This window comes from Oryzias latipes, chromosome 23 (assembly GCF_002234675.1).
Source record: "Oryzias latipes chromosome 23, ASM223467v1".
NCBI lineage: Eukaryota > Metazoa > Chordata > Actinopteri > Beloniformes > Adrianichthyidae > Oryzias > Oryzias latipes.
Window position 1 is genome coordinate 2,621,642 of NC_019881.2, and position 13,245 is coordinate 2,634,886.

The window sequence follows — 13,245 nt, forward strand, 5'->3', positions numbered from 1 at the left end:
TTTTGTATCTTTTTCTGACTCAGGGTTTTAAATGTATCCGCCCATAGTTCCTCAGGCTCCATCGGGATCTTCTTGGGAAAAACACGTTGGTCTTAAGGTAGAGCCTTTCTATTCGCGCGTAGTTTTGTAAATATGTGCGGCCAGCCCTGAACTTTGTTTTACGCCGCACGGACCTAGAGGAAGGGTTAAGGTCAGGATTACGGTCACGGTTAGGGTTAAGACACTAGATGGTTCCTGAGTGTGGCTGTTTCTGCAGCTCCTCCAGGGGATGAATCAAATGGTGCCTCCAAGATAATGGGATTTGAACTTTAAGTTTAACTTTAAATACGTGGAGCCAACAACAAATGCAACCTTGGACGCACGTTTTGTGGACATTGAACTATTTTAGCGTGGTGAGCTCACAAGGGTTGAGTTTTCTTGTTGCTCAGAAATGTTTTACTGGATTATTGTGAAAATGTAACACATGCATCCTTGGCTCAAGCTGAACATCATGACATGAGATCTGATCAACATGATGGGATGTTTGGCGTGGTTGACAAAAACCCTGTTGCCAAGGAAATCCAAAAATGTACCTTTGTCGATTCTTCTAAAAATGACCGTTCGTCACCCCTGGCGACCAAATCATAAAATGGTTGCTATGGAGAAGAAAATAACAGAAAAGCCGCCGTTTTGAAAAACACAGTCTTTTTGTTTTTTGAATTTGTCATGTGACCAGGATGTCAGGGGCAGAGGTGGAGAACGAGGAGCCTGTGGGGGACAGGGGAACCCAATGCCGCATGCGGCTTGAATTTACAATGAATTTTTATTTTTAACAAGCCACATCAACAGACTGCAGATGTGTGAAAAAGGAGATTTCTTTGCTGCAGAACTTCATGAAAAAACGAAAATTCAGAGTTCCTTTTGTCCTTTTTTTACTTTTCCTTGTTTCTTACAACATGGCCTTGTCAAGAAAGCAACCCTTTGTTTAACATCGTGTAGCTTATGTATCAAACACACAAGGTAAGTGTGTGTGCGCACGCGCGTGTGTGTGTGCAGAAACAGGAACCTCTCCTGGTGAGCAGGAAGAAGATGACGTCAGTTGTCATTTGGTGTGTGTGTGTGAAGGTGTGTGTGTGTGTGTGTAAAGCCTTACAATATTTAAAGGCGCACGTGTGAGCGCGTGTCCGTGCATGAGTTCGAAATATGATTGTACCACTAAAGTCTGCGCTCAAGAAAAACATGTCCGTGCGTGTGTGACCACGCTGCCCTCGCGCGCATGTGAAAGTTGTTCAAGGGGTGTGTTTATGGGAAATAGAGACTTTGCGCGCGGGTGCGTGTGTTTACACAGACGGGAATACTGCGCCAGAGGAAGTGCGCCCGTTCCCCGTCTGCGCGTCCCGATTTCCTGCTCTGAGTCAGGAGAGAGAGGAGCCTCGGATCCGCTTTCAGACGGCGGGACGGCGGCAGCATGGAGCCCCAACGCCGCACACACACCCCGCATCTATAAAGAAACGCGCACATCCCGGGCGCGCAGACGGACAGAGGAGCTGCGGCACTGACTGACGGGTAGGTTCCATGTTTCCTTCAGTCTCCAACTTTCTGAAGTTTACGCATGTCTGCAAACTCGTGCGCGCTCAAAACGTTCACGCATCCTACTCGTAACTCCCTAACATCTTTACTGCAGAGCAACGTGAAGAAAAGTGTAGAGAAACGCGCGCATTTGGTAAATCTCGTGCGTAAAAACGAGTAAAGCTGTGCGTAAAAGGCAAGGAGCGGCGCTTAAAACGCTTTAAAATTATAACACCCCCCAACACACACACACATTCACACACACTTTGCTAGGGTATAGTTGTGATAAAGGGGGGACTAAAAAGGTCCGATGACCAACTCCAGTGTCAAAGAAATGTGCCGTGGCTCCTTTAAAAACCGTTCAGTTGACTTTCTGGTTTGTCTGGACCTCGCAGACTAATTGCTATGCGCTTCCGGATTGAAGCTGGCAGCAGACAACATCTTGAAAATGAGTCACTGTTGGAAAAACAAAGAACTGTTTGAGCTCCAGCAGGACCTCGTTGCTGTTGCTGCTGCTGCTGCTGCTGCTCACAGATTCACCAAACTAAGAGGAATCACCAGCCTGCAGGAAACGGACAGCCTCACTTATGTGCGACTTCAGTTCTTGCAGAGAGACAAACCCTACTTCTTTATTCACCTGGACTGAACACAAAGTTTACACCTGCTGGAAAGTAGAGACTTGGAGAGAACAGAGATGTAGAAATCTGCTTTTTTATTCTGCATAAATATTTCCTGATGCCCCCCCACACAACCCCACCCACACAAACACACACACCTTAGACTGAAAGCCCATACATCAGAATGTGACATCAGGGCATAGATGTAGCCGTGTGCTCACTCTTACCAAAACACTTCTACATCTGTGAGTTGTTAACAAGAACAGAGCTTAACACAAGCAAAGACACATGCACAACATGTGCGTGTCTCTGATGTGCACGTGTGCTTTTTTTTCCCCTTTTTTTTTTTTGGGTGCTTCCCGGAGACAGGAAGTCCTGGAGAGCCTCTCTCCGGGAATGACGCCCCAAAGCTGAATGACAGGAAGTCCTCCTTTAGACAGACACAGATCACTGCAGTTCCTCCATCACCTCACACACAAACACACACACACCTATGCAGGAAATAGGAAGCAGGAGCACAGTGGGTTGTGTACCTGTGCACGTTAAGGGATCATTGTTCATACTTTCCCCTTTTTCTGTTGGTGGGCTTCCTTTTAAAGAAAACACAGAAATAATTTTAAAAAACCCCAACATCAACCGATTCATTTGGATTTGCTGAAAGGCAGGATGCTTTTATGAAGCATCATATTTTTAGCATCATATTGCACGAAGAGCACGGCGCGTCGCAGACAGTAGCCGTTTTGTGAGCGGACACAGGAAGCAGACACTCCCAGACAGTCAGCGGTTTCCAGGTAAACACGCGGGTAAAAAAGGGTCACTGACCACATCCTGAGAAATCACCATGGAAACATCTGCAAACCATTCTCCGGTGTCTGTCCGTCACACATGAGCGAAACGAAATGGAGCGCGCCCAGATATGAATGTGAAACGAGCCAGGGCACCAAACCTCGTCAGCCATTTTCCCTTTTTAAACATTTTCTACGACTTGAAATACAGTGGAACTTTGGTCAAAGAGCATATCTGTTTAGGAAATGATAATGCCATCTGCTCATAAGTTGTGTGAGGAAGTAGCAAAACCACAAGCCTGCACATGCAGCTGCAGTTGGCCTGCATGTGCAGGCAGGACCATCTGCGGCTGCTGAGGTCAACCCCCCCCCCCCCCCCCCAATCCTGGATGAAAAGTAAACAAACAAAAAGGATAAATCATTTTTGTTTACTGAATGTTTGAAGTTGTCAAAGGTTATTAAAATCCAAGCCCTACTTTGTAAGAAAAAAAACACTTTTAAAGCATTTTATTGACTTATGAAAGTGTTTATTTATTTCCTATTTATATTATTTTCCTTGATCTGTTTTAACACCATCTAGATGGCAGTATGATTCGTTTGTTGTAGCTGGAGCTGACTTAGCCTCCATTGCCTTTCTTTGTGTATACATGAGAAAGATCCGATGTCTGGATAAAGTTGAACGCTTGTTGGCGCTGCAATGCGACATGATCCTTCACTACGCTGTGACTCAGATAGGAAATCCAGTTAGCCAAGGAGAATAAGTGACATATGTGCGGTGTGTGTGTGTGTGTGTGTGTGTTTTGACACTGCAAATCTGAAGAAGCTGGAAAAGTCCTCTTGGATCAGTGAGGAGTTCCAGGCACTTATCAGAGGACAAAACCATCACGTACGAAGTAGGATATCCTCTTCCTGACTTTCCTTTTTTCTTCTTTTTAAAAGATCCTTGAGGGTAAATCCGCCCACAAACAAGCTCATTTTGTAACTCCACATCTTCAGGGCGGTTAGATCCAACCGCAAAAGTGCAGTGTGAGAGCAAAGAAGTGTGAAATGTTCCTGCAGTAGCAGCCAAATGGTACTGAGTTTACCAGACTGTGCTTTCTGTTCTCCACGTCTACGTCATCAGTTTAATGCACAGCAATGAATGAGCTCAGTTCACCAAATCATCAAAGACGGTTTAGACTTTGCTGCTCATAAAACCATCCCAACCTCATTTGAGGTTAACAATGATCAACTCAATCCATCCATCCATCCATCCATCCATCCATCCATCCATCCAACTAACCAATCAACAATCCATCCATCCATCCGTCCGTCCGTCCATCCATTTTTCTTAACCTGCTAAATCTTTTTGTACTTACTGGGTTGCTGGAGCCTATCCCAACTACAGTTGGGCGAAGGCGGGGTACACATCAGACAGGTCCCTAAATCTACATTACTCAATAATTGGGTGGATCAGCTGACCAGTTCTTATTCATCAATCTATTTGTTGTTTTTCAGATTGATGTTTGGTGTCTTTTTTTTTTTCCAGATCCCCAGGACATTCATCGTCATGGAAAGCTCCATCACGCTCTGGCAGTTCCTGCTGCAGCTTCTGTTCGACCAAAGCCACAAACATCTCATCTGCTGGACCTCCACGGATGGCGAGTTCAAACTGCTCAAGTCAGAGGAGGTGGCGAAGCTGTGGGGACTGCGCAAGAACAAGACCAACATGAACTACGACAAGCTGAGCCGAGCGCTGCGCTACTACTACGACAAGGTGGGCCAAGCTCCTGAGCGGAGCACACCAGGCTTTCACCGATTTGATATGAGGAACTCCTTCTTTTTCCCTTTGCAGAACATCATCAAGAAGGTGAACGGGCAAAAGTTTGTCTACAAGTTTGTGTCGCTCCCGGAGATCCTGAAGATGGAGCCTCCAGCGGTGGAGTCGGGTCGCAGCAGCGCCGGGAGCGCAGGAGCGTCTTCAGAACCTGAGCTGGATGACGAAGATGGACGGCAGAGAAACCAGTGCCTCCAATCCGGCCTTTTCTCCTCTTTCCCTGCAAGCTCCTTGCAGCAGCTCTCGGAACACCCGCGACCAATCAAATCGGAGCCCAGATCTGATCGTCATGACGACAGCTCTTCGGTCATCCGGTTCGTGACCAACGGTGGCCGCTCTTACACCCCGCCCCCTTCCTCCAACCCCTCCAGGGCGTCTTCTCAGCTCTCTTGCTCCCCACTACAAAGCTCCGCCCACATGGGGATGATGGGGCGGAGCCAGAGCGATGAAGCAGATGATTTGGAGCCTGGCATCCAGCCTCTGAATCTGTCGTCCGGTCAGAGGGAGAGGGAGAGGCTAAAGACCCAGTCAGCGTCAGAGAGAAGGGGGTTGGCTCACAGCACGCCGCTGAAAGGCAGGAAACCGAAAGGTTTGGAAATCCCCGCCTCCTCGCTCCTCCTTACAGGAAGTGACCTCGTCTCCATTGCCCTCAACAGCCCGGCTCTGCCTTCTGGCTCCATGACCCCCGCCTTCCTCACTGCTCAGGTACACATCTACCTGTCCACATCAGCTTTCGCATGCACATCTGTAAGTCACTGCAGGAGATGGGGGGGGGGTCAGGCAGGGAGAGGAAACAGAGAGGTGAGTGGAAAGAGGGGAGGAGAAGGAGGAGGAGGAGGTTTCTAAGTGAAGCCATATGTTCCTGACGCTCCTGATTCTCTGGCAGCAACTCCGACCAAAAGAGGATAGTCTGCCTACAATTCAGGCATTCAGCTGATGCTCCTTTCCAGACTGAGCAATCACGCGCCGCTGCGCGTAAACCACAGACGGAAAGAGGCAAAGGCCGGACGGGATGTTTCCCAACGCACTCGTTCACGTGTCTGCAGACCCTCAGCTTCAGAAACCAATTCAACACAGTTTGAATCACTTTCTGCCCCACTTTCCTCTAAACTAGGAAAAGCCAATGTATTGTCTGATGTAGGGTGCCATTGTGTTTTAAGGGGGGCTTGTTTGGCCATTTAATAATAATCATCATCATCATCATAATGATCATAATCATAATAACTTAAAAGGTGACAGAGCAATTTCGGAAAACACAGGATCGTACATGTTTAGAAAAACCAGAATGAGCCAAAGGCTAGATTTCAACTGTTGACCATCATGTAAAAAGGCAAAAAGCACACATATATGTCAACCATTCAGTACATAATACATGTAAAGCTATGTTCACACCGCCACCGGCAACCCGTGTTCAAGCGGCCACTTCCAATAAAAAGTCTCTTTAGATGCACGTAGACACTCACCCTGGCGTTCACAATTGTGCACGACAGGTTTTCTACTCTACAGGCAAAGTTCGTGGCCATTGAACGTGCGTTGAAAGTTAAATCAGTGGAACTTGGACCAGTCAAAGTTCCTGTTCAATACAGGAAGTGCCAGTTGTTTGAAATCATGGAGGAGAAATTAATCATTGCAGTTTGCGCCCAGCCGGAATTAAATGACACCAATTCTTTCTTTACTTTAATATTATCACTTTAAATTGTTCGTCACAAGATATGGACTATTTGATACACGGCGTGACCTGTTGTCATGGTAACGACTATTGAGGCTGCAACCTCGCTCTATTGCTGCTGGTGTATGAGAACTAACTAGTAAAGTAAAGTGGTAATTATGCTAAACGTCATCTTAAGTGATACAAAGCGTCATTTCAGGGAGAAAGTTCGTCTCTTCTTGTTTTTCTCCAGAAAATAAAGATCGCTTTGATTTAAAAATATCCAATGTAAACTCTGATCATGAAATATGCATCAACATACAATTGATTGTATAATTCAATATTAACACTATTTATAAACACATATTCACTCTGTATCAAGCAATAAGGTAAACACGACAGAAATTGTTGAGGATTTGCTAGAGATACTGTCACGTCCATCACAGTGCAGAGATCTTTTCTACGGTCTTATGTTGTGATAAACTGTTGTTTTGGTACCAACTGGGGGAATAATATACAACATTCCTGCTATGTGACCGGAACGTCAATGGGAATGGGTTTGGGAAGCCAAACCCACCATATGCTGATTCTGGAGTTGAGTAAAGCACCAACAGATGATACTTGAGGTGTAGCTATGATGATGTGACTCCTCAGTGACTAACAGCTGACAGATATCCGATCAGCCCTGGAGACTCAGAGGCTACCGGTATCAGCCAGGATCAGAAAGCTGACTTGAGAAATGGTTCCATACATACCCAGGGAACTAATGGTTGAAACCCAAGGGCTACCAGGGTGCACCTAGACCTGTAGTTTTGAGTAGAATACCAAAAATTTCTCCTCTGAAAATAGATTTGATGTCTTCTTTACATTTAGACTCCGTCTGGTCTACTCCTCACTCCCAGTCCTTTACTCTCAAGTATCCAGTTTTGGTCTGGTTTGAGCCCAGTGGGACCACTCAGCCCCGCCCAGCTCCAAAACCACGCCCAGCTCTTCCAGGTAAATTTCATTATTCGCTTTACTGAAAGTACTAGGACCTTCAGCACCACCTGGTAATCTCTAAACTGGTCATAAAAAACCTTAGCCAGTCTAGACCCAAACAGGAATATAGAATATGAAACTAGATAGAGTCAAATACTTAAATTAAACTAGTTTACTAAATGAGCCATACGCGATGATGACCATTGTGCCTGACTGTTAGCACTGAGGAAATTAGACAACCAGAGTGTGGTTTGTGTGGACATCCCACAGGCACCTGAACACCCGGTGCATGCACGCAGTAAGGGGCCAGCACGCTGACCATAACAAGTGTGGTGTAAGGCCAACGTACACCAGCATCATCCGTGTGTCATAACTGCGTGCAACTTATAGTATCCTTACGAATATTGCACGATACACTTACCACACACATGATAATGGCACGTTCCATTGTCACGATGTCCTTTAAGCCCCTAGGGAACTGCAAAACCTCTGCACACCTCTTAACCCTTGTGCTATCCTATGGGGTCCAGATGACCCCATCCTTCCATTGACGTGTTCTCCCTACCATGACAAAGGTGGATAAAGGTGGAAAGATTTCATGTAATCCATGGACACCAGTGAAGATCACAAATCATTGAAGAAAAAAGGTTCAGAGCACTGTCTAGTGGGTCTAGATGACCCAACTCCCAGCGTTAAAGTGCCTAGGATAGAACAAGGGATACGATGCGGCTGCTCCTCTCCACCACTAAATTTGTCCTAATTCCAACTCTGGACAGCTAAACTCATCAACACAGAGAAATGCTTGCATTTTCACAAATGACGGGTTTTATACAGATAGGCACTGTCGAAATTAGTGTCTATCTATAACTTTACAGCCGCTTTTTAACAACAGGCTTACCTCTAGAAGTTGGTCTCCATTCAACCATGTGTGCGTGGTGTTTGTGTAGGTGTGATCCACGTTTGCCAGGGTTTCAAAATAAGCAGCAGATGTTTCTGCTCTGGTGTGGAGGATACCGGGACAACTTCCTGTTGGCTAGGTCCTAAAGGGAGACAGTTGGTCTGTTAGAAAGTCCTCATACCAGCATCAAAAAAGCAGCACATTCAGACTCTAAAGTCCTTATAACGTTACACAATCTCTGCAGAATAGACGGCCAGTGGATGGATGGGAGATGTTTTCACATCCTTCAGACACCAGTTCCACTTATGTCTGAAGGATGCAATGAAAGCGTGAAGCTGCTTTTGACTTCAGTGCAAAAGTTTTTGATTGATAAAATGCACAGAAAATTTGCTGAGAGGAGATGTTTTTGTCATGTGGAGTTTGGATGCAGCGTTGCGTCATAGACAATGGCGCTTCAGGCTATATTTCTGTAGCAAAGAGACACAGCAATAGATTCCTGTTCAAATCAAAGCAAAAACTGTTTTGTTTCCAGTCTGTTTCCACAATGTTATTTTTCCCCGTATTCTACATTCCAACTACATTCGAAATAATAAAAAACTGAATCTATCTCAAAAATCCCCTGCAAAAATAACATAAAATTGTTATTTTTTGTGTCAATGAGCCGGTAGTGTAGTTATGATTTAGAAAAATCTATTCAGAACGTTTGTGCTACGTTCACTACGGGCTTGGAAACGAACGTTCTACTTTCAATAAAAAGTCAATGGAAATGCGCGTTGAAACTCACGTTCACGCGTCGCTACTCAAGTCAAGTTTTCGGGCTCAGCATGTGAAACCTGCAGCCATTGAACGCACCTTGAAGGTTATATCAATTGAACTCTGACCAGTCAGAGACTCAGATTTGGTAGTGACATATAGTTACCATCCTGTTTAATTCACAGATGTGCCAACCATTAGGAAAGTGATAATGGAGGAGAAAGTAATAATTGAGGTTTGTGTCCGGCTGGAATTATGTGACACCAAGTCTTTCATAGAGTAGAGCTGTGCAAGAAAATACCTGGGGCAAGACTCATTAGATTTGCACTGCTTTGACGTCTCCCACCAAGCCTCTTTCAACTGTAGATATATGAACTTGGATGGTGTCGCTCCAGTCCAGTGTGAACACTGCACGCTGAATTAGTGTGTTCTTCAAGGCGCATTGCAGGCCAGGTGTGAACGTAGCATTGCTCAAATCACCACTTTTTCAAAATAGGGCCATAACATAATCGCAAACAATTATAAATTATAGTACTGGTGAAAACAAAATAAAGCAGACCACAAGAGCAGAGTAATGCCTTAGTCACACGGGTGCTGCGGGGTCTTGGGTTGTCCGGTGCCGTGGAGGGTCGTAGAGAGAAGTGGCTACATCTTCAGATAAGCACAGATGTGTCTTGCAGTTCCCTTGAGGCTGATGCGGCCACCTAAAGGGACATCATGAAAATGGAATGTTCCATTATTATCGTCGGCAGCCGTCCGTCTCGAGAGACGATGGTGTAGCTCCTTGTTGAATCTACCTGCACCGCCGAGAGTGGCTGTGCAGTCCATTATTATACAAGTGAAGTATTTGCAAGAACGATGTAAGTTACACACACCTACTGTATGACTCTCGGTTGCTGCTGTCGTGTGGTGCCCTTACGCCACGCTCTAGTCATCAGTAAAATGCAAGTACAGGCCCCTTACTGAATGTGTGTGAATGCTGCACGCATGCAGGTGCGCAGGTGATACGCAAGTGCCCATAAGACACCTGTGTCCCTTGGACAGGTAAGCCCATTTTTTGCCTGCAGACAGCCTGTATCCACCTGTAAGAGCAGTTACCAAAGATGTTCTTCCCTCATCTACTCCTTTAAGGCCACGTCACAAAGCCAAAATTCAGGGGACTATATAGTCCTGCACTATCTTGTCTCTAGGGGTTAGAGAGTAGAGAGGGAATTTGGACACAGCCAACGTTAAAGTGTTGTATCGTTTTCCACTAAAAAGGCTATTTTGTTTGCAGTTTCCATCCCTGATGAATGGACCTTTAACTATTCCTCTGCCCGGCGGAGATGCGTCTTCTCCGCTGCTCCTCTCCTCCAGCTCCTCCAAGTCCTGATTCAAACCTGAGCTTGAAGATCAAACTGGATCCAAAGATGTTAAATCAGCACTGACCAAAGGACCAAAAAACCAACATTAAACTGAGAAACGACATTAAACTTGAACTTCTACCAAAGCCAATTAAACATTTATCTGAGTCTTTTATAGTTTTAGGGAAAAGAACCTAAGCTTCTCTCTGAAACGGAGCAGACTATTTTCATCGTGTTAACTTCAGGGTTGTCCGAACATTCATGTTAAAATGCAATAAGATTGACTTTGGGTTTACCTCGTGAAGTTTTTCCTCTCCTTTTATAGTTTGTTTGATCCTGATCGGTGATGTTGTCAATATAAAAAATAGCTCGGGGATCCTTGTGTTGCTTTCACTAACCTCAGCATCCGCACCTCAAAATCCAAGGGAATCCATGTCGAGATTTTTTTCAGTATGAAAAAGATCTCATCGAGCCAGAAGGATTCATACAAGGGAACTACAATGGTGGAAGATGTTATGTCTTCAGGAGCCAACAGCTGAGATTTAAACTTTGCTTTAGTTTTGGAGGGTGAAAAAAAACGCTTATGTTAGCCTTACTTTTGTTGTGCTAGCATAACCTTTGCAGTGTTAGCATAATTTCTGTCATGCTAGTACAACTTTATTTGTGCTAGCATAACCTTTATTGCCCTTGCATAACTTTTGTTGTACTAGCATAACGTTTGTTTTGCTAGCATAACGTTTATTGTGCTAAGATAGCGTTTATTGTGGTAGTTTAAAATCATTAAAAAGCATAATTTTCCTAGCTAAGCCTATGGTCACATATCGCAAAATGCCATCCATAGTGACCTAAATGCAAGTTTTTCAACAAAGTCGGCAGGTGGCCGCGTGGTGACATTTGTAATTGGAAGGTGGCAGTCGCATTTTGACATGTCAAATGTTGATGCCGAACGGACGTTTTTTTTCTAGAAGTTTGGAGGTTGCGTGGTGGCATTCCAGTGACAGGTGAGGACGACGCCATTACAAAATCAGGCGACAGCTTTGATTGGATGATGTGTAAATGTCTCCGGACAGTGGGCGTCCACATCAAGTGCCACCTGCTGCAAGGGTTTATGAAAAGTGGGTCATTCTGCACGGCTAACAGATTCCTGACTGCCACTATCTATATTCTTGACTTCACCAACAATTTTCAAAACAATCAGATGTTAGCATGTTTGAGTAAAGTATTATTAAAGGTGCTAATATAGATATTGGAACGGATAGTTTTGAGCGTAAGTCGGCCATTTTCAGCTAATCTGGTTTTGACCCTAAGCTAGCTTCTAGCTATACATTCCGTATTAATTGGGAAATTTAAAATGTAAGTAAAGCTAATCAATAAACTCACCTAAACTCTGAACAAGGGAGAGATCCTGGTTTCCATTCATGTGAATCCTGGTGTGGTTCACGTACAGTGTAAATGCCAAGAGAACCAAAATGGAAAAAAACAACAAAAGAAATGGCCCAAAAAAAACCAAATGTGTTCACAGAAAGATTAGCAAGATGCCCATTAGTAGTATGAACACAAGTGGGACCAGCCACTTATCTTTGTGCCTTTTTCTCTTCTTGGCTGCAAAAGAGTGTAGAGTTGGAAGTCGCAGTTTAATGAAGCAAACTATTTTCCATCTTCTCCTTTTGCCATTCAATGCAATAGTCCTGGCAGATACTTTAATCTGTTTCAATAGGAATAGAGATGAAGCTCGAAATGTGATACAGTAAAGAAATCAGTGGTATAAAAGAATAAGAAGAAGATCCACATTTGGGATCTACACAAGACTCCAGAATCGTTCACCTCCTTTGTTAATGTTTCCAAATATTCTTTGGTAATGTCTTCTGGCACAGTATCCAAAACGATCAAGAGGGTTTGCAAAATGGATTGACGGAGACACGGCTTGCAGGTCTTGCTCAGAGACTAAATGACCAACAAGGCTAAGATTGGAACCTCTAACTAACCAATTGTGGAATTGGACAAATGTAGGCAAACACCTCAAAGGGAAGTTTTCTAACCACCACAAGGTAACATTTATCAAAATCCTGCACAGGAAACAACGCAAGCTAACGTTTTTCTCAAACGGTGCAAAAACTCCAGAAAACAACACGACTTTAATCTTCATTGCAGTTGAAACCATTTCAGTGGCTAAAAAACAAGTTTCTCATACATCTGATCACATTTTTCAAATGTGAAAACTTCTGGTGTGTATGTCTGGAATTGTTTGGTGTTCTTTGTACGATGAGTGTATGTTCGGCCCTGAACTATCAAAGCATCTGCTAGCCAGAGTGCTAATAATGTTTTCCTGCATAGTTTTTTAGTGTAGCTCTGTAATTTAAAAAAATAAATAAAATGGCTGTGCTTTCTGTATTTCAACATTTGTCATTCTTTAAGTGGATAAATGGACAATATTTGAGAGGTAAGTTTGGTCATTTGTTGATCCAGGAAGAACAAAGCGATCCCGGTCATGGAACGGTGGACCAGCAATACACCCTCTTTAGGGTCCTGGAGGGTTTGTGGGAGTTCACTCCTCTAGTGTGCTTTGTGAATTTGGAGAGGGTGGGAGCTCGGTTTGCATCGCCATTGGACCTGTTCCTGGTACATGTTGGACTCCAGCAGTGCTGCCCTTTTATTTCCGGTTCTGTTCATAATCATCATGAACAGAATTTATTAGGCGCAGCTAGAGGGAGAATGGTTTGGGGACCACAGGATGTCCTCTCTGCTCTTTGCAGATGATGTTGTCCTGTTGGCTTCATCGAGCCAGGACGTCCAGCTTGCATTGGGCTGCGATGAGGGTCCAGTTGAGGTGGCTCAGGCATCTAAACAATATAAGTAAAA

At 44.5% G+C, this 13,245-nt stretch overlaps 1 protein-coding gene across 2 annotated transcripts; it reads left to right on the forward strand.

Moving 5' to 3' along the window:
• Window positions 1–979: 979 nt before the first annotated feature.
• On the forward strand, window positions 980–12,779 carry LOC101157174 (ETS domain-containing protein Elk-3). Of its 2 annotated transcripts, XM_004082855.4 has the most exons (5): window positions 1,246–1,545; window positions 4,479–4,706; window positions 4,785–5,471; window positions 7,288–7,410; window positions 10,320–12,779. In XM_004082855.4, exons 2-5 carry the CDS (start codon window positions 4,500–4,502, stop codon window positions 10,413–10,415), a joined length of 1,113 nt encoding a protein of 370 aa, XP_004082903.1. In that variant the 5' UTR covers window positions 1,246–1,545; window positions 4,479–4,499; the 3' UTR covers window positions 10,416–12,779. The 2 variants fall into 2 exon arrangements, with proteins under 2 accessions (XP_020569900.1, XP_004082903.1); XM_020714241.2 differs by lacking the exons at window positions 1,246–1,545; window positions 7,288–7,410 and adding an exon at window positions 980–999.
• Window positions 12,780–13,245: the final 466 nt, after the last annotated feature.